The sequence below is a fragment of the Polistes fuscatus genome, unplaced genomic scaffold, assembly GCF_010416935.1.
Source record: "Polistes fuscatus isolate 324 unplaced genomic scaffold, CU_Pfus_HIC Scaffold4, whole genome shotgun sequence".
NCBI classification, from domain to species: domain Eukaryota; kingdom Metazoa; phylum Arthropoda; class Insecta; order Hymenoptera; family Vespidae; genus Polistes; species Polistes fuscatus.
In genome coordinates, this window is record NW_025113118.1 from 6981386 (window position 1) to 7003571 (window position 22186).

The 22186-nt window shown below is 32.0% G+C and overlaps 4 protein-coding genes across 11 annotated transcripts; 1 reads left to right on the plus strand and 3 right to left on the minus strand.

The window, feature by feature from the left end:
- Positions 1-449: 449 nt before the first annotated feature.
- On the minus strand, positions 450-3056 carry LOC122520930. Its single transcript, XM_043641253.1, has 4 exons — positions 2303-3056; positions 1665-2081; positions 1214-1514; positions 450-1018 (listed from the first exon to the last, which is right to left on the minus strand). Exons 1-4 carry the CDS (start codon positions 2485-2487, stop codon positions 602-604), a joined length of 1320 nt encoding a protein of 439 aa, XP_043497188.1. The 5' UTR covers positions 2488-3056; the 3' UTR covers positions 450-601.
- Positions 3057-3247: 191 nt separating this feature from the next.
- Positions 3248-6591, minus strand: LOC122520931 (oocyte zinc finger protein XlCOF6-like). 6 transcript variants are annotated; one of them, XM_043641257.1, is made up of 5 exons: positions 6321-6591; positions 5651-6024; positions 4925-5059; positions 4094-4764; positions 3248-3991 (listed from the first exon to the last, which is right to left on the minus strand). In XM_043641257.1, the coding sequence occupies exons 4-5, from the start codon at positions 4694-4696 to the stop codon at positions 3389-3391; spliced, it is 1206 nt and encodes a 401-aa protein (XP_043497192.1). In that variant the 5' UTR covers positions 4697-4764; positions 4925-5059; positions 5651-6024; positions 6321-6591; the 3' UTR covers positions 3248-3388. The 6 variants fall into 6 exon arrangements, with proteins under 6 accessions (XP_043497192.1, XP_043497190.1, XP_043497194.1 ...); XM_043641255.1 differs by lacking the exon at positions 4925-5059 and having other exon boundaries at positions 6416-6590; XM_043641259.1 differs by lacking the exon at positions 4925-5059 and having other exon boundaries at positions 4109-4764; positions 6321-6590.
- Positions 6592-8809: 2218 nt separating this feature from the next.
- On the minus strand, positions 8810-11199 carry LOC122520932 (chymotrypsin-like elastase family member 2A). The gene is made up of 5 exons (XM_043641261.1): positions 11022-11199; positions 10433-10697; positions 10217-10362; positions 9726-9997; positions 8810-9046 (listed from the first exon to the last, which is right to left on the minus strand). Exons 1-5 carry the CDS (start codon positions 11116-11118, stop codon positions 8873-8875), a joined length of 954 nt encoding a protein of 317 aa, XP_043497196.1. The 5' UTR covers positions 11119-11199; the 3' UTR covers positions 8810-8872.
- Positions 11200-13704: 2505 nt separating this feature from the next.
- Positions 13705-20837, plus strand: LOC122520707 (nuclear pore complex protein Nup153-like). Of its 3 annotated transcripts, none has more exons than XM_043640922.1 (8): positions 13705-13941; positions 15014-15304; positions 15380-15692; positions 15771-16000; positions 16078-16460; positions 16576-19840; positions 20108-20238; positions 20366-20837. In XM_043640922.1, exons 1-8 carry the CDS (start codon positions 13867-13869, stop codon positions 20442-20444), a joined length of 4767 nt encoding a protein of 1588 aa, XP_043496857.1. In that variant the 5' UTR covers positions 13705-13866; the 3' UTR covers positions 20445-20837. The 3 variants fall into 3 exon arrangements, with proteins under 3 accessions (XP_043496857.1, XP_043496858.1, XP_043496859.1); XM_043640923.1 differs by having other exon boundaries at positions 15380-15686; XM_043640924.1 differs by having other exon boundaries at positions 15380-15686; positions 15810-16000.
- The last annotated feature ends 1349 nt before the right edge of the window (positions 20838-22186 follow it).

The window sequence follows — 22186 nt, forward strand, 5'->3', positions numbered from 1 at the left end:
AATCCTATACTTTCTATTTCTTATTAATTGTCTTTTATTTATAGATTTTACTTAATTATTGTAATGTTATTGGTAAAGTTATATCATTTATTAATATTAAAAAGAAATATATATATTTACCCAATAACTTAAATACAATTTTAATAACATTTTGTATAACTTTAATACTAAAATTTTCTGAAAAGTCATAAATTAAAGTATACATAAAGGAGCATTATTATTACTCTTACATAAGTAAGTGAGACATTATAATAATGTTATTGATAGATAAAAACTAGAATATTGTATATAAATTTACATCTTTTCGATATTATTAGGATTTTAAAAAAATAAATTTCTAACAAAGTATAAACATGTAATCAACATTTAGATGATACGAATAAATCAAATATGACAAAAATTTTGATTCTTTTTAATACTTAAAATATTATAATAGATATCATTGTAAAAGATATAAAAATAATATAATAATTCTTTCAATAATTTTTTTGTTTTGTTTTTGTGCTTATTGAAAGTTTATCTCAGTTATATAACAAGTGTATCATTTTCTTATTTTTTATATTATGATAATATAATAAAGAAAAAATATACTTGTAATGTACTAAGAAGAATGGTGCACATGACGAGAACTATTAAGCTCCCAAGTAAAATGTCCTGGTAATCTATTAGCCATTGAAGCAGGACACATAATATCGAGTTTTAAATAAAGCTCTGAATGATTAGGAGTTTTTGTATATATATCTAATTCATTGGACCGTAATAAAGTTCTTACAGCAAAAGGTGCCAGTTCCGGTGAACATTTCAATTCTACAGCTATGACAAGATTGAAGCAAGATTTTTTCTGAATTTCTTCAATATTATCTTGCGCATTCTCATGGTCGATTATTGGCAAGGATTTGAATTTGCTCTCGTAAGCATACTTATTCATGTTTCCATAATAAAAAAATTGTCCACCATACTCTCCATAACCAGAATATGTGGATACTGGAGGCATTCTTGGAGGTGGTATCGATGGTTCCTATACGTAAAACTTATTCACTATTGTATATATGAAACTAGTGAAGTATTTATATTCTCATGTAAATTGAAAGAAAGTAATTCAGGACATAGAAGGAAACTGTGAGTTTAATTATTAAAATAAGATAACAATGTGAGAAGATTGTATAAAAAAATAAAAATATTAGTCATCATATAGTAACATTATAAATGTTACCTGAAGAAGTACTTCTCGCTCATATTGCAAGTTTTCATAATAATGTTCATTGACACTGACAACTAAACGACGTAGCCTAAGGTACATAAAACGTTGCTGGTCTTTCCATGAATTTTCATCAAGTATATTTGGAATTTTTAGACAAGTAAACCAAGCTCGTTTCATTTCATATTTTAGCTTCATACTAATGATGTCATTTTTGATCCCTTCATTAGACAATATATTGAATGATAAAACCTTACGTCCTTCTGCAAGACAATCTAGAACATCTACGGCTTTACATCCAGACACCAAAGCGGATCTAATTATAAAATTACCTTGTAAGTTTTTTATCTTTTTTTTTTCATAGAAAAAAAGAATTACATTTGGAAATGGAAGTGTATTGTATATTTATATCTTTTATTTATTTATATATTTCTGTATTTTATCATATATGTATATTTCTTTTTACCTATTCACTTTGCTTTCAGAAACTTTTTCAAAATAATTCATAAAGCGCTTGCAATCGGATATAAAACAAGCAATTCTAGGATCTGGTCCATGAGACCCAGATAAAGAAACAGGACAATTTACAGCACGATGAAGCAGATTATTTAAATTATCAAGTAGACCACCAGCGTAAAAGCAAAGTCGTGAAAATTTCTCTGGTTTTGAAGGATGCGTATATCTCCAAGTTACAGCTCTGAGCATCTTGTATTGTGCCATGACTATTTCTAAAATATTGAATACTCTGCTGAAGGTTAGTAGGTCAGCACCTGTCTTAACTTTCATTATCATTGTTTCTGTATGTTTCATTGCATTTTCAAGTTTTGTACCAGCCAAAAGGAATGCAGCATTCAAAACTATCGTAGCGACGTTCGAACAACGTCTGAAAATATTATATAATCTTTTAATTTATTTATTATTATTAAATATGAATATTAATCGGTAATTACATTTAAAAACCTGTAAATAATAATTTATTACAAATATGAATCACCGATTAACAGTTACTCCTGGTAATAAGTAAATGATGATAACGATTATATCAATATTTTTTTATCAAGATGAGAATTTATTATATTTCAATGAATATTTGTTATTTTTCACCTGGACACTAAACGAACTGAAGTAGCTACATCATGTAGAGGTAATAAACGTAATACTATTTCTAAAACTTCTGGTGGAAGTGTGTCCAGAGTGTGATAATAGAAACATTCATTAGCCGTATGTTTGTGCACATTTTTCTGCTCTACACATTTCGATGACGTTTTTCGACGCTTATTCGTGCTCATTTAAAAAGAGATCTTAATAACAGTTATCTTCTTAGTGTCAATAAAATTTGTTGTCTTTTTGAATATTGTATGTTTCAAATTAACATCATTTCATTAGATAAACATATCAATGTAATATGCTGTTTTGTTGTTGTCAAAAGATATATTCGTATATTATTATTAAAATCTATGAAAGTAAAAAAATTAGTAAAATCTAAAATATCATATAACGTCTTTTTGTAATAAAACAAAAGAACTGTCCCATGAAATAGTCCGTTCATTATAATTATACTTTAAACACAATTAAAATTTCTACAAATATAGAGTGTGTGTTTAAAAAATACAAATTGCAAGTTTCTTTGCAAATATGCATTATTATCTAGAAATACAAATTTATTCCTCAATGTCAAAGGAATTGTAAATACTATCGTATTTGCATTCTATTAGGGTAATACTAGAGATACATTAAAATTACGAATAATAAAGTTAGTGACTCTGGCATTTCGTCGACACATCGATATTAAAATTTTATTAAAATATTCTAGAAATAGTGCACACAGCAAATAATTTTACATGCATTTGTTTTTTTTTAATCTTTGTTTTTTTGTTTGACCGTAGGTGTGAATTTAAGATTTATTTGTATTTTCTTGATAACAAAATTTTTTATAAGATTTTCCGACGAAACAGAACATCATTAATATAATACATAATACATTGATTCTATCATTAAAAAAGATACATAAGGAGTATATAAAAAAAAAAATATTCAATACGACACACATGAGAAATTGAAATTCGTTATATTGGTAATTTTTCATCGGTGCATCTTCAGAAAACTAATAAAGGTTTCAACATAAAGTCTATTATATCTCTAGATACACATACAAGAGAAAAAGCTTTTAATTAATACATTTGATACGTTTTAAGCTGTAAAGTTCACCGGCATCAAAAGAGTAAATTTAGCCTGATCAACGGGCACTTCCTCGGATGCACACGGACTGATGCTATCCAAGAGATTTTGTATAGCACTCTGATTCCCGGGATGCTTTCTTTTGGTATGTTCGCGCCTGTGTTTCAATTCCTTGAACGTTTTTCCGCATTGCTCGCATACGTAAGGCCTCGCTGCTTCGTGGGAACGTACGTGTCCCTCGTAATGACTCTTCCTCACAAATTTTTTGCCACATTGGGCACAATCAAACTGGTAACGACCTTCGTGCGCGGCTACATGGGAGCTCAATGTCCATTTAGTTTTGAAAGTTTTCTGACAGTAGTCGCACCTAATTTTAGCCGCGGCTTTGCCACTAGAAACATCGGCCGTTTTATCAGACGATGTTCTTCGTGGATTTTTATGTAATAAGAGCATCTCTTCGAGAAGGAAATCATCCTCCTTATCATTTTGTGGTACCGCCGCCTGAGCCGATTGAGCTTGCAAAATAATGCCCGCATGTTGCTTCATATGTTCTTGCATGTCGATTTCGTTTTGAAGTTGTAACCCGCATAGGGTGCATACATTTTTCGCCAATGCCTGAAATTTTCAAGTCATATATATATATACATACATTTGAAGATCGATCAATTGATATGAGATTTACACGATGTTAAAAATAATTTAATCATCTATGATTACCTTGACAAGGATTACCTTGTCATGCATAGCGAGATGAGCCTTAAACTTGCTCTCATCCGAATATTTCTTCTTGCAACGAGGACATGTGTATGCTCTAACGTTGGTCTCAGCATCTCGAGGAATTTCCGTCTTGAAAGATTCGTTCGTTCTCAAAGCAGACTCGTTAACGAGATTTTTTGCGTATTCGAGACAACCAATAACCATGTTGTTTCCTTTCTCACCTTCCGTTAACTTTTCCTTTCGCATTTCATGTCGCGCGATGTGACGCTTTAAATCGTGTGCTCTTGAAAAAGCACGACCGTATCTCGTACAAGTGGGATAAGGACAGCCTTTCGTCTTATCGTTTCGAATTCGCGGCGCAGGTTTATTCAACGAACCTTTTTTGGAATCCTTGCCGCAATCTTTACAGGATGCTTTTTCGACCTTTTGTCCGGAAACAGTGGCCAATTGAGCGGACAATGGTATCACTATGGAAATGGTTTCGTTCGAGCCCGGCGTCATTATCGGACCGACGTGTATTGCTGGTGGTGTAGTTAACGACATACCGTTGTTGTTGTTGTTGTTATTATTATGATTATTGTTATTATTGTTATTCCTATTCATATTTAATCAGGCACTAAAAATCCTTTTATACCGGCCAGACAATAGCTTAGAATCATCTATTTTCGTATCTGAAATAAAAATATTTTGAGCGAACAAACAAACTAACTAACGGAAAGAGAACAAGAATTTTCTATTTTCAAACGTATGTAAGCAGTATATAAGGTGAGTCGATCTAATTTATAACAACTTGATAGATATATTGAAAAAAAAGAAATATTATTGTGTTACCTGTTCAAATGAAAACGTCCCATAAAATCTACTCGAGAATTCTTTCATTCGATATCCCTTCTAGTTACCGAGATATTGACTTTTAACAAGTTGAATGACTCACCCTGTATACGCGGTGGGTATCATAAAAGAAAACTAAGAAACAGTGAAAAATGATTGACGATAAATAGATTATTAAACTGATAGATAATAGAAAGAAACATATGCGATTGAGAAAACACGTTTAAATGGTTACACGAATGAATTGTCTCAATCGATGTATTCTATAATCGAATAAATTTCGTACTACTAGTTCGAGTTCAAAGAGGCTCGCATAATCAGCGTGTGAAGGTTATATACAAAGTTCGAATCAACGTCTCTCTCCTGATTTGAATTCATTTATAGTCGGCATCGAAAAGAAGCACCGTTACCAAGGTATTCAAAACTTCGTGTGAGAATAAATATAAACGTCTATCGTTCTGTTACGTTACGATGCAGAATGTAAAAGACGCCAGCCATTTTGAATCAATTCAACGATATATTCGTAAAAACCCTCTTCTTCTTTTTTTTTTCTTTCTTTCGACGTACCTATTAATCCTCGTTAAATAATAATATCCGTTATAAAAGCGCCCTATATATTTGAATTTAATTGGAAAATCGAGTAAATAATAAATCTAACATTTTAAGAAGGATCACGAGGAAAAAAAAAGTCTAATAATTATCGAAGTATTCAACGCCGTGTCTTACTTCGTGTCACGGAGAGAAACACAAGTCGGCGCGTCCGTTTTCTCCCTTCCGAGGGATTCCCTTCGGAATAAAAGGCTTCCCCCGGCGAGTTTCTTCTCTCTCTCTCTCTCTCTCTCACTCTCTCTCTACCGTCCGAGGAAACTTTTCATCTAGTATCCCTCTCGTCCCTTCTCTTTTCCATTTTCGCATTGAGCGCGTCTGCACGTGCAATCGTCATAGTTGTGCGTTCCCTTCCACCATGAGAAACCGATTCCTATATTCCTTCGCGTCCTTTTCCCCTGTCTGTCTCTGTTTGCGGTCAATGTCGCGTTTCGAGCCTTTGCATTTTTCGTTTCTCCTTTACTTTCTCGCGGATATATTTCTAGACTCGAATCCTATAGGATATTCGAAAAACAACGGAAACAAGGAATGAAGGAAAGAAGAGGGAGGAAAATAGAAAGAGAAGGAAATAGAAAAAAAAGAAAGAAATAAATAAATAAATAAAGAAAAAAAGAGAGAGAGAGAGTAATAGAATCTAGCTACGATCTCTTTTGGAATTGAAACATGCTTTTACGATGAGTCGACGTTACTGCAACACTGTCTCTCCCTTTCCCCATGCTCTCTCTCTCTCTCTTTCTTTTTGTCTTTCTTTCTTTTTCTATCCTTCTTTTTCTCTTTCTAACAAACACACTCTTTCTCTTCTCGCGATTCTCGTCTTTCACTTCTCTTCCTCTCCCTCCCCCCTTCTTGTAAAATCGTTTCTAAACACTCTTTTTTCTTTCCCACCTAGGTTTTCTCGAAGAAATGACGGTCTCCCTCACTTTCCTCAGCTCGATGAAAGTGTCCTACTGATTGAGAACATACACTCTCACTCCCGACTGTACCGCTCGCTACGGACGCGAGAAGTGGAGTGTATTCGTGTTTCGTCGTTGTTGCTTCGTATCCTCCCTCTTCCCGCCGCTCCCATTCTACCCTTAGCGTCCCTTTCTGTCTTTCGGCCGACCACGATGACGTAGTTAAATGCTGCTCACGTGACCCCCCTTCCTTTTGACTTGCGCGGGATAAATCTGTGAATTTGAAAATATCTAAGTGATTTTAAATTCTATTAAATATAGATTTCAATATATTATCTATATATATTCGAGTGATATATTTTTTTAATAAAATAAAAACAAAAATCGTGTGATGTTAGATTTGTTTGGTTTGTTTTTCTTATAAAAGTAAATTATTTATGATTAAATTTGTGTGTTACGAGCTACACGAGGTATGGTTAACATTAAATGGCACACCCTTTCTTATTCTCCCCAGGGAAAGAATTCTGTGCTTAATCAACTGATGGTATAAATTAGTATTTTTCTCTGAAAAAGATTTTACCTAATTGTAAATTTGTTCTATATTATAGTAAACATTATCTTAATATTTAAATTATACAGATTGATTCGTATTAGTTTTTTTGTTGTTATTTAAATATTCAATTCTCAAGTAAACGTTATTTCATTGTCAGTGATTGTTATTGTATGATATTAAAAATACGACACATGCGATGATTCTGCAAACGATAAAAAGGACAAAAAATTTCATTGGTACGTTTAATTAGTCCGAACATATTTCTATCATCTTTCCTATGCAAATGAAACCGTTATACTGACAACACCAGGTGTGCGATAACGTAACAAGACATCTAATGTAATTAGTAATTCCTAATTAGTATGATAAGTGACACGTTCACATAAATATCATTGAAACACATCTGAGAATACATGTATATATATTATTAATTTACTATATTGATTAATATCAGATTAGTTCGATTATCGATTGCGTTTTATGATTGCTTATTTTCATCCAATATTTCAATCAAGAAACTTACGAAAGAGCATGATAAAATTATTTAAATCATATAATGTTATTCCCATTATTCTTAAACTAATACGATGAAATTAATATTGTTTATTGTTAAATAATTGAATATTTGGACGACATGGACCTGATACACTTATTGTTCTATACCTCTTACAATTCAATTAAATTATTAAACCCATAAACTTAGTATCAAAGGGTTCAAACTTGACCCTTCAGTTATAAGTTTTTAGTTTTTATCTATAGTTATATCAATAAAAAATATACAATATATCAGATTGATGCAAAAATAATTATAGTTCTTAAGTATCGAATTTGAAGATCTATATGATTTAAATATCGATTAATTGCTGAACGATCAATATTGAATTTTCCTGCAATTTATCGTTTATTACGTAGATTAATTTTAATAATGGCGCTTAAATCACACATTATAATCAAATTTTGTTTCTATTAATGATATCTCGATTTTCATATTTTTCTTATATACATTACAGCAGTAATAAGAATTAATATACAGAAGGTAATAGAGTTATTTAAACTATACTTATTGTCTAGTTGAAACAATAATACTGAATACGATTTCTTGTTTCAGTCAATGCATCGAGTAGCTTAATTGATAGAAGCTCATAGGCTTTCCTGCGTAGAGTGTTTCGTATTAGGTTAATTAATGTATTCACTTCGACGTAATAATATGTATCTACGTGGATACTTAGACTGTACTACCTACGCTATCCATAAATCGATATTTCTAATTTCATCGAAGAAGCACAATCACTTTGGTTGTTACATACATAACATTGATGTTACGCAACATTTCTATAAAAACGGTTCTTTGAGTTCGTAATACTTCCTATATAAATGCAGATCTTCTTGTATCGAGTATGAAAACGAATATCAATCACAATAGTATAGAGGACGAATATTTCCATCTGTCGGCAAATAGCTTTTCTTCGAAAGTTAAAAGAGAAATTCTATTCTTGTCCTTTTTCAATTTTCCATTGGATTTTATCCTTTTTTAAATTAGTCAACAAACGTCCTTTTTATCATACATCGTGAAAGTTAAAAATATGACAAGAAATAAAACAAGGTATTATCTTATTAAATAATAGTAATGAAGATTGAAAAAAGTCTCTGAGATAATTATATTAAAAAAAATGTTGAAAATCATTTTTAAATGATATTAATTATAATTACCGATAGTAAACATTATGAGATTGACTTTTTCATACGTGTATACGTTATGAGATGACGGATGCATACGTGCATATATTCACACAAACATAAATACATATGTACATACATATACGCTAAAATTGAATATAATTTATAAATTGTAAATAGTTTGTTGCTTTGTATGATCCATTCACAATGAATTATTATTTATATGTTGTTATCATTGTCGATAATATTTCTTATCCAATTCAAATAGTGTTGTATCCTAGTGTAGACGTCGGGATATCCTGGTCGAGCACAACCAGAACCAAAAGAAGTAACACCGACTAATTGCCAGACGCCATCCGAACGACGACATTGTAGGGGTCCTCCAGAATCTCCCTGATGCAAAAAAGGAAAGATAAAGTAAACGATTTAAAAATGATTCAACGTTAACCGATTATGTTAATGGCACTAATACCGTAAGCACACTGTTACTACGATATTTTATTATGTGAAAGCGTTAGAGAAGGCTAATCAGAATTGAATTAGCACTTTCGAAACATAAAACATGCTCTATTACTCGTTACAAGATCCGATTCAGTATAAACGAGACTACTGATGCGTCGTATGATCATTAAAATCATTTATTTTATGAAGATAGATCGATTAGACTGATCGTTGCGCTAATATTTTCACAAAAAACGTCATATTTGCTGCAGAGATATAGAGAAAGTACGGTAAGGAAAAGCAACATCATTTTCTCGATGGTATCCTTTTACTTTGCTTTTATATATTTTTCCTTATTTCTTATTTTACTCGCACGTCCAATATAATCGGAATGTAATTTCAAATGAGCAATGTTAATTTTACGAAAGGCGCCATGGTACAATTTGCTTAAGTGAATCGAAGAAAGACATTATGATGGTAATCTTACGTTAGTATCGCATTTGGTTCAATTCGATCGGAAAATGGGACAGCGTGATGGGAGAAATTAATTTAAAAAAAAAAAGAAAAATGAACTGATTTAAATGATTTTTTTTTCTGCTTATGTTTCCTGTAACCATACGCCTATACTCACAACACAGCTTCCAGATGAGCCATCAACGTGCCCAGCACATAAATGACCATTAAGAATAGGAACGGATTTTCCATAAGCGTGTAAGCATTCGTCAAGATTTAACAATGGCACCGAAGCCTCAAGGAGCGCAGTCGAGAGAGATGGCGAAGGTCCGTAACGACCCCAACCAGATGCTACGCAATTGCTATCCGTGAGTTCTTCCTCCGCGTCCGGAAGGCATATCGTCTTCACTACCTTGGAAAGAGGTGCTGGTCTAGCAAGTTTCATCAGAGCTAAAAAAAGACCAAAAAAATATATAATCGGTGTTCTACATATTTCTGTTTATTCAATCGCCTTGAATGCAAATTGCTTGCTCGTATATTTGTACTATTTATCGACTCGCGTGTTTGTTATTTTACCTTTCAAATCTGAGGGGTAAATTCGTACAATTAATTAATTGATATTTGTTCGAGCGTTATCATTTTTTTGTTTCTAATGAAACACGTACTCACCGATATCGTGAACATAATTATTAAATCTTTCATGAAGTATCACTCGTTCGACAGGTAATCTGGCTGATCCACGACCACCGGAATCCAATTCCCATTCTCCTACCACAACAGTCCATAAGGCACCGATTGGAAGATTAAAAAGATCGCTAAGAGGAAAAAGAAGGTTGACGAGAGACTGCTCTTGATATATTTATATTATTCGTATGAGATGCTAACTTGTGAATACAATGTGCCGCCGTAATGACCCATTTAGGATCGATGAGTACTCCACCGCACCAATGACCGATAAAACCTAATTTCGGATGTAGCAGCTGAAGAGAGACTTGCCATGGCCAAGATCCTCTTCGGCTAGGTTTTCCATTGAAAATTCGTCCCGTTGTAGAAACAGCCGTTTCCCGATTGGAAGTCGTGGATGTAACTTTGTTCCTCCCGGATGTTGTTGATCGTGGTTGCCTGTGAGACGCTGCTGGACATCCGCACTCTGTTATTTCAAAAACTTCGGTTCTTCCTTAATTGCCTTCTGCGAATTCTCACGCGAGACCGATCGAAATTTCATTCACAGACCAGGATCGAATTTTTTTAATTTTCTCTCTTTTTTTCTTTTTTTTACGAGTTTAATTAAAGGAACGAAGTAAAACAAAACAGGCAACAACAATAAACATTGGCAAAATGTTTTAGTAGTAGTAGTAGTAAAAAAGATTTGGCATTTAAAATTCTTTCTAATAACGATTTTGTTTTTTTCTTTTTCTATTTTTTGTTTGTTTTATAGACAAAGTCAAGCACACGTAACTTTATCTGAACTTACTTAAATGATCGTCTCGAATGATTTTCACCATGGCGCAATCGACCACCGCGAGGAGGAAGAGAAGAATCGCTACGAATTCAACGCGCAAATAATACATGTCCGTCGCACGTGAAATTGTTTGACGATTCTTTCAATCGATTTCAAAATCTATACAAATTTGTCGTTACATATCGTTGCTATTGCGTTAGTTTGGCAGTTAATATCGTTAATTTGAATTTCATTGTAATTCGCACTCGAAATACATCCTGACAATTAAATTAAACCTTTCGCGATCTGAAATTGACTCATCGAAGAAACGATAAGAATTTTATGATCGAAAAGAGACAGTGATAATCCTTGCAACTGTCTTATTCGCATTCGTTCGAGGTGATATCTCCGCGGGAAGAACTCGAAGAAAGTGAGCGCGTCCGAAGGAGCACCGCGATCGTGCCGAACGGATGCAGACTGCGAGATTGCAAGGAATGAATATCGTTCTTGCCACGAAAGTTCCTACATAGTATCCCCGTTTTTTTGCTACTCTTTTCCTATCAAAGCGATCGGAACAAATTACTGTTTCGTCGTACGTACGTGTCTATCGAAATGTCACTCGAGACCAGTTGAAATTTAACCGATTTTATATACGCAATCGCGTACACATTTTTATCTTCAACTAAATTTCTATACAAGCAGGAACTAAATGATAATAAACAATAAGTAAAAGTATATTATAAGTTCTTTTTCATAAAAAGATGCTTCCAATTAAAAACAAATAATAATGAGGAAACAATCGAAGAAGTTTAACTGTCAGAGATAATCGTTTTGTTAATGAACTTTCGCTGAGAAAAGGAAATTATCAGTTTCACTTCTTACGATCAACAACAAGTTCAAAGATGTCAATGGTATACTATCGTTATTCAGGCCACTTTGATCGCTAAGAAAGCGAACAGGAATGACGAGTGGTTTGCTTTAAGTGAATGCTAAATGTATTGATTTTTAAGATAAGATAAAAGCTAATTTCATTCATCAGTATTCATTTTTTGAGGATTTTTTTTTTGTTAAAGATACAGTCGAATTAATGTCAATTAGAAGATAAGACAGAAATTGACAGACAGGGAAAATTGTGATATTCGACCATTATACTTTTCTAACTGCTCGAATTAAACCGTTTGATTTATCGCTGTACCACTTTTTCTATGCGTAATTGCGTTTCGCTATACTTGGTTGGTCACGAGTCGAAGAAAGTTCATCAAAGTGGCTCGACGGCGTGCCACCCGTGTGTCAAAACCTTCCTTCCCGATTTGTTTCAATCCTAATCAGACGACCATTCGCGTGACCTCAAATCCATTCAACGCTTATAATGTTTGCTGTTTACTTCATAAAGTGAAACCAATGGAACGCGAAATTTACAGCCTCCCAACCATTTTCGCATAGAGAAAGTGAAACCGTATTCGTGTTTACGAAGAAAACAGAAGAATCATCTTGAATTCCTCTCTTTAAGGATTAAAATAACATTGATTCAATAGATCGAACTTTTAAAGTATGATAATTTAATAACTTCGATTGGAAGTTTAATAATAAATGACGATCGATTAATATACGTACTACAAATTAAATGAAAATTTATTTTTTGTTCATTTAATAAACATTTCTCTTTTTTTCAGGTTTCTACTTATTTTTTATGTGCATGTATTAACCTTTCGCAGAGGAGAACTCTCTTTTGATAAATTTCATGGGACACTTTAACATTATAGTTCAAAGAATTATGTACTTTCAAATTTAAAACAGTTCGTTCCCATCGTACGTTTACAGAATTATAATATGTTGAAATATGCTTTTAAACTTTAGAAATATTTGAAATTTTGTGAGATAATAATTTATTTGCTTCGTTGTAATTAATGTAATTATTGCTACAAAAAAAATCATTCCTTTTTTTAATATTTAATAAAATTGGCTGAAATAATAGGAAGTAAATCGAAGTGATACAAACGACCGTAAAAGAGCGCTGTCGACGCGGACAAAGTGCATCGTTATGCCAGGATTATAACATAATTAGTTAATTGTGTATATACAATTGTATACAATAAAATTTTAAAAAAATAATTTATTTTAAACAAAGATCACTATTTTAATAAATAAAATAATTACAAGACATAAATATTTAATAAGATGCATAAAACACTCCACGAAGAAGTATTCGACTGTTCGAGATATCGATTAGACGAATACTCGAAAGTGATTGGTTGCTTAATACTTTCAATTATTTTCGATTGTCGAACGTAAGACACTAAAATTATTACAAAAAATAATTTCAAATATGAATTATCGTAAATATCTATTTCCCAATTAACACGGAAGATCGGTTCCTCAAAATACCGTATAAAAGTGAAATCATATAAAAAAAAATACCACTCAAGTCTAGGGATAGGTGTAATCAATTATTATAATAATTCAAAATTAATCGTGTCAAGAAAAATAATAAAAGATAAATATAAAGGAAAAAGAAAATGAGAAGTACTATAACTAGTTACTTTTGAAAATAATGAAAATTTCTGTAAATTTTGGTAAATAAAAAATCCCCTTTAAAAAGTAGGGGAGAGAAATTCGGCGGTAATAGGTATATTTTTGAACATACTTGAGATGATCGACGGACGACGCAGAAGTATTGCGTCACGTGGGCAAGCGCAGAGAGCGGGTATTTGTGAGAAATCTGGCGCCCTGGTGGCGGTCTTTGGAGCGGCCATATTTTCGCTCGTGGCTCATAGTGTCTCGAAGGTAGTGGTTTAGTGAATATTTTTGGAATGCGACAATCCAAATCTTTAATATTTGTGCTGTTAAATCCGTAAAAGAAGGAGACAAGACAGCAAGGATGGCCAAGAGTAGCGGAAATTTATCTTCAAGACGATCGTCGTCGCACAATACGAAACCTTACGATACGAACAACGTGAGTGGAGTCATATTGGCATGATTTGCCCGCGAGAGAAACGAATCTAAGTTAGTTCTAACGGTCCTTCGCGCCTTCCTATCCGAATAAAAAAAACCCAAAAAGCTAATCGTTACATCTGAATAACCTTTATTTCATTTAATATGTCCTATATAAGCACCCTTTTCCTAGGATGCGTTCCCATGAAATCCCAATGCCTCCACGGTTATGTGAGTCTTGCCAGTAACCTCAATCTTTCTTGCTACTCTTATATGCGATTGCGTGCTTTAACGTAAGAGTCATCGCTTTGAAGCGATAAGTAACCTTGATGAATTCTCATATTCGGAAAAATACATATAACTTGAAGAAGCCACTAGAACATCTTACATTACATAAGTTTTTACTTTTCCCTTCCAAATTCAACTAAATTGTTCTATCCAATATTAATGTTCTCTTAATTGTTCGTTTCCTCGTGTGGCACAAGTCAATGCAATCTTACAATATTCTACAAATAGTTTTTACTCATTTTTATTAAAATTATCTCACATTTTGGCTCAATACGAATGGTATGATTATTAAATAATTGAATATATGTTTCCATTATAAATGGAAATAATATAAAATAATATATGATTTCTAATGGACATAGAAATATATACTTTATTGTAATATTACATGATGGAATAAAGTAAATTTAAAGTTAAAGTAATAATTATAATAGTTAATAAAGGTTCATATATATAAGTTTAGTAAATTATAAAATAGTTAGTTATAGAAATAATATACACGCATATACATAAATGATATATTAACCTTATACTATAATATGATAAAGCATGGAAAGAAAATCTAAAATTTCGAATTATTATATTATCTCTTTTTGTATTTGTGTTACGAAAAAGCTATAATTTTTACAATATATCTTATTGCTTATTTTTATTTTTACATAAATCATATTGTAATATATAAAAATTAGCACAATTATTGATCAATTAAATATATATATATATATATCTATATATTTTTTTTGCTACTTTAGATTACTTTCACGTTCATTATATTACTTTCTTAATATTATTCTTGTTTTTTTTAGTCATTTGTTAAGAAAGTTGCTACTAGAGTAACAGAATTTATACCCCAACCATTATGGATCAGTAAATGGTTCAATACATCTCAAGGAAATGGAGATGTTTCCAACGATACTGAAAATCTCGAAGAAACAGAACCAGAGGAGGATATAGAAAAGCCTCCACCATCAAAAAGACCACGCATTCGTACAGATATTACCCACCCGCCTGGAACATTTTCTGTTAGATCAAATGTTGTAACATCACATAATAAGACAAAAGATCTTAAAGGAAAATATTCTACGCAAAATGATACGGTACAATAAATGAGATTATTAATTTATATGTGGTATTTAAGTGATTAAAAATATATTTGTAAATATATTTTTCAGAGAGATGATTTTCTTAAGCCTGCAATAGCTGGGCCCAGTGGGATAGGTCATTTAATATGTTCTACGCCTACCACACAATTAGATAGCAAACCTGTAGCTACTCAAAGGTCTGACTTAAATCTCCTAATTTCAACATCAAATAATGTAACGGCTAATGGAACGGATGATAACTCAGAATCGAGCGAAAGCACTAGTGGTTGCAGTTCTCTTATACCACAAACAAATCGACAAGAAGCTACTTCTCACGACGTTTACAATTCACCATTTGCTAACAGGAAGCGTTTTATAGATGAGAAATTAACATTTAGTAAGAGTAATTTATATTTCATATTAATTCCATTAATTACTATTTTGATGGTACATAGAAACTTAAGTTATATTTTTATTTCAGCTAATCACTTACAATCACCAAGAGCATTGTTTTTTATAGATAACAGTCCTCGTGAGACTGTAAGCAGTCATAGACCAAGTTTTAATGCATCTGTCATGACTAGCACATTGGACCGTACATCTGGTTTATCATCTCCCTTCTATAGTGGAAATACCACATTTGGAGGAGCAAATGCAGTTGAGTTGTATAAAAGAAACCAATCAAAGTCTCTTTTACTCAATACTACTGATGTATGTATATTCGCATGTATGTTATTCATTTTACTTTTTATATTTGTAATAATATAAGTTATGTTATAATTTTATAGGTTCAACTTAAAGTTCCAAAAAGACCAAATGTCCAAGTTAAACCATCCAATACAACAGTTGATCCATCGGGCATGAGTCAAACTGCAAGAAAAATTCTGGAAGCTCTGGAACATTTTTCTTCACCTATATCAGATGCTAAAAAAATTCCAATAAAAAATACAAATATTACATCATCTTTGGACAGTAAAAAACGTCAGCGAGAAGAATCTCCATATACTCGTGTAGGATTTCGACCTCCAACGCGAGAATTAATTGTGCCAACTGTTCCCACTATAATTAAACTAAGAAGACGTGAAAAGTTGCAAGACACAACAGTGGCTGCACGAAAAATTGTTTCTGCTCATAATAAACCACCTCCTTCTATTGAAGAATATCGTCTAGGGTAAGTTTGATATTTAGATCTGCATTCAACGATTTAATTCTAGTAACTGTTAAATTTTAATAACAAACATGTGTGTCAAACAAATACTATATTTAAAATGATTTTCTTCTTGTAGACCTGATGAAAATGAAAAAGCAAAGCGTAGTGGAAAATTGAGGGCAAAAGCCGGAAGTTTAGTTGAAGATTTTACTGAAACAGTAGTTAATTTACCAAATATACCTCTACCAATATCTTCTTTACCCAGTTTTAATTTTAAATTACCTCAATCAACAACACAAGATCTTTCAAGGAAAGAAGACAATTTCAAATTTGCTAGTCCGATTAAAGTCACACATCCAACAGAGAATTTACAATCTATTAATAATTTCACGTTTAGTAGTCCAATTAATGCTGAAGATCATTCGAATGATTCGATGGCCAGCTCGTCAAATGACAATAGTGGGCCTACGACAATATCTAATTTTATCTATTCTTCATCTACTGCTCCTAGACCCAAAGATGGGAAGAAAGGGCCAATAAAAGGAAAATCTAGATATTCGAACACTGATAAGAATGCTCTAATGGGATTAAAACTTGCTCGTGATTTGAAAAAAGCTATAAAGAAAACGTCTTCTTTGAATAAATCAAAGTCCCCTTCGAATACAAATACTGAAGAAGATACTTTCGATAAAAGTCTTAATGTGTCTGCCAGTGAAGAAATGGACGATTCAACAAATAAGAAATCTGAAAATCTAAATAAAGATGCAAAACAAGAAGATAAATGGGAATGTAATGAATGTTTAATACGAAACGTCAACAATGAAACACGATGTTGTTCTTGTAAAGCTTTGAGACCAAAATCAGACGTGCAAACTATAGTGTCTCCACCAACTTCAAGCAACACTGCAGAAGCAAAAAAACCTGAGACAGATTGCTTTGGAACTCATTTCAGAATAAGCAATATTAAATGGGATTGTATGTCTTGTTCTAAAACAAATAAATTAACTGATTTTAGATGCGTTTCTTGCAATGCACCACAAAGAAGGAATTTAAATCAAACGAAAACATCTTCAACAGACACAACAAAATCAGAGTCCATAAATATGGATTATACTGAGAAATCATGGGAATGTCCAGGTTGCATGTTAAAAAATGCTAATCACATTATTACATGTCCTTGCTGTAAAGCATCTAAGCCAAATTATTTAAAAGATGCAAAAGAAAAGAGAGATAAGGAAAAGAGAGAAAAAGAAGAAAGGGAAAAAGAAAAGAGTAAAAATATTCAAACAAATGCTTCTATTCAAGAAAGTAATGCAACAAGCTCCAATACTTTGCAATCATCTAATCTCGAAATAATGAACAAATTTAAGCCAAGCAAAGATTCGTGGGAATGTCCGACTTGTATGATTAGAAATTCTGAATCTGTTACAACTTGTCCTTGCTGTAATACCACTAAACCAAATGCCAAAAATGACAAAATCGATGAAGTACAGAAGCTACCAGCGAATGGTTTTGGAGATAAATTTAAAAAACCTGAAGGTTCTTGGTCTTGTGATACTTGTATGGTACAAAATAAAGCAGAAAATGTGGAATGTGTTTCTTGTAGTAGTTTAAAACCTGGAAGTGAAAAACCAAAAGAATCCGCAACGAGTACAAGTTCAAATCTGAAATTTAACTTTGGTATTCCTGCTAGTGCAAACAATTTCAAATTTGGTATTGATAAAGCTGAAAATCCAAATAAATCTGGAGATTCATCTATAAGTAATTTTAAATTTGGTAGTACTCAACAAAGTGATCCTGGAAAGTTTACATTTGGTATTCCTAAAGGAGACAACAATACTACATCTAAGATAGATATAAATACTAGTACTTCAAATACTGATTCAAAAACATCAGTATCAGGATTTCAGTTCAATGCAAAGAATGACAAGACTACTACAAGCAATAAATCAACTGAATCGCATAAAGAAACAAACACTTCCTTTTCTCCTAGTGTATCTAAAAATGAGAATTCAATATTCTCCTCAACTGTAAATTCAACTCCTTTTACTTTCAAAATAAATAAAACAGAAGCTAATATCTCGGAAAAGAAAGAAGATTCAAAACCTACTGTAGAAAATATCGCAAAAGAAACTCTTGTACCAACAACAAGTACTACAGAGTCATCATCATTTTCATCAAAAACTTATAATAATACTTCCTTAGTAGCAACGACTACTCAAAATAATACTTTGGAAAATCCACCTACTTCTACATTTTCATTTACTGTTTCAAGTACTATACCAGTTAGTAACAGTGCTGTTGTATCAGTACCAGCAACTACAAGTCTTCCACCTTATTCTCAACATTCCTTTACATTTCCTGATACTAAAACGGCTACACAAACCACAACTACTCCCACTTTTGGACAAATAATAACAACATCATCATCATCATCATCATTATCCAATACTGGTTCTACTCTACCTACATTTTCCTTTGGTACAACTGAATCTGTAGGAACCTCTGGCACACCAATAACAACTAGTAGCACAGTAGGAGGAACACCAATAACATCACAAATGTTTACAAGTGTGTCCAAGCCGATGTCATTATTTAATAATACTGATGTAAAAACAACAGTAGCATTTGGTACTGGACAAACTAGTGCAACAACCTTTACTACAGGAGAAAATAAACCATCTTTATTCGGAACATCGGAAACTAAAGTACCATTATTTGGAACATCTGAAAACAAACCACTTTTTGGATCATCTGAAACCAAGATGTCTGTATTTGGAAATGCGGAAAAAACAACTCCTATATTTAGTACACCAGCAGCACCAGCAGCACCAGCAGCAACACCTGCATTTGGCTCACAAACAAGTAATGCTGTTTTATTCGGATCATCGACTCCTGTTTTTGGAAATAACAATAATTCTAATTTTGGTGGCACTTCAGCACCCAATATTTTTGCAACAACGAAGCCAAATGATAACAATGTATCGAATCCAAGTTTATTTACTTTTGGTGCGTCATCTAATCAAGCAACACCACAACAAGGAAATGGATTTAATTTTTCAGCAAATAAAAATCCTGCTGAATCAGCTTCGAAACCATTATTTACATTCGGCAGTAACTCAACTACACAACAGTCAAATAATTTGTTTGGAGGTAGTGGTTTTAATAATGCAGCACCAACTAATACAGGAAGCACCTTTACTTTCAATGCTCCAAAACCAGAAGTTCCTGCAGGATTTGGTCAACCAATAGTTGTTCCAGCCCAACTCTTTGGTGGACTACAAAATAATCAAAATCAATCAACATCATCTTTTTCGTCTACTTCATCTGCTAATACAGGATTTAACTTTGGAAATACAGCACCTGCGACAACCTCTGGAAATTTCACTTTTGGTAGAATGGTAAAAAAATAATACAATTATTATTTCTTCTGTCCCAAATAATAGTATACATTTGTAAGTTACGAATGATTAAACTACTTCGGATTTACCGATATCTTTTCGAAGCAATCGAGATGCGATCAATGTAACAAAATATCGCATAATCATATTATTGAAACAATTATGTTCAGTTAAAAAATTAGTTTTGTATACCATATATATAATTTAGAACAGATAAAATATTATCTAGGATAATAATAATAATAATACTTAAATATTAAAATTTAGGAACCGACCGCTGCTCCATCGGGAGGAGGATTTAATTTCAATTCTGCTGCTACTGCGCCAACTCTTGCTTTTGATCCTAATACGCCACCTTCTTTTAACTTTACTGGTGGTAGTGGACCTATTTCATTCAGGTAAATGTTGGAACAATTATTCTTAATTATTCTTAGTTGAAGTATTCAAATATCTCAACACGAGTAATTAACAGTTTAAGAATAGAAATCTATGTAACTTATTTTTCAAAATATTTATACATTTTAGTGCCCCCCCACCTTCTTCAAGAAAAATAAAAAAAGCTGTAAGAAGAATGCGATATACAGCAAATGATTCGCAGCGCTAATAAACGTCTGTTGTTGGATGCACCTTAACATCAACTCCTGCATCTGTGTGTTTCTTCTGAATGTATGTTTATAAGTTTCAATATAGTATGAAGAAACTTTTTCAGGTAAATTGATCATGTCAATGTGGTGGTTATACCAAGCATTTATGTAATATAGTAGCCAGCCGATGAGATATGCTTGAGTACATCCACTTGTGTTCTACAGCAAGAACTGTAAATTTTAAATTATTTGAATTATATACTGATAATGAAGAAAACAATTTGAAGTTGGCATGAAGCCAGTTTTATTAATTAGACACATTGTAATGTCATTGCATTACCAGAATCTTGCCCAGAAAAGACGATATAACTACTAGAATGACAAAGCAAAATAACTTGCTGAAATATGAAAAATTCCTGATAAAAAAAGAAACTTGAATATGCACTAAAAATGATGTGCAATCAAAAACATTTTAACAAAGGAGTGACTACAACTCCTCAGGTAAGTATAAGTCATTTACAGCTTGCGACGATGACATTGTAGGAAATAATTGGGGTAATTGATTTCTGATAACTTTTATATTCGGAAATTATTTTCTTTTTACAAACACTAGCAGTAAATCCTATGTTTTCGGTTATGTTGTAGCACATATAATGTATTGTGATCGTCATTATATGACTTTCTGAAAAAAAATAAGATTTAATAAAATCTCGTATATGTAAGCATATTCACATTCAAAACAATGATGAGGTAAATAGTGTTTCCTAAAGAAATGTACCTCGACTATTTCGTATGGGGTTAATACGTTACAAGCACTGTGAATTGACTATATATAGATACATATAGATATATATGTATATATATGTATATGTATCATATAATATACATATGTATCTATATCTATATGTATATGTATATGGAATATATATATATAAATCCCATTACATATAAATATTAATTTAGGAAAATTTAACACAATATTTTAATTAGAATTTCATGGGCAGGCCTACAACTTTGTAGTACTAGTCCACGAGAAGTGTAAATTACACTAAAATGGCATTCGGACAGTACAAATTCGCGATTACTAAACGTTTTATTGAGTAGTCGAAATTGTATATTTTTTTTATATATCGAATGAAATATTCCTATAAGAAAATACTGAATGCCATTTTAATAGGCTTATATTATAATAATGTTGCGTGTTTTTCAATAGAATGAGTGGGAAGCATGAGACAAATGTTGAATGAAAATAAATTATTATGGGGCTTCTAAAAAGTTAAATATTTGAAGATGTTTATCTTTTTTGTTTCATAATAGTTTCTCATTTCTGTTTTCTTTTTTCTTTTTCGCGTAAGCTAATTGTTTTGTATGCTGCGATTAATAAAACCATAGGAGACGATATTAACAGCTTGGAAACTTCTTAGAAAAGCTTGAAGAAAAGCTGAAGAAAATAAAGAAGACAAAATTCTTTAGTAGTAATTCAAGCATAGATAAAATATGGGTAACATGTTTTACATTTGTTAATTAAAGCACAATATAATTATGTTTAATAGTTCTATTATTTACGGATAGTTTCATTTTTAATAAAATTTAAAATTAATATTTTTTGTAGACTTTTTGTACTAGATGATGTTAAAGAATTATTTAGAGAAATGGTCATATTTTTATAATACGCATAATCCTTTATATAAGTGGTATTAATTTTCGTAAATCTAACTATTAACGTATTGTTATTTGTGTGATTAAAAATTTATAGATTATT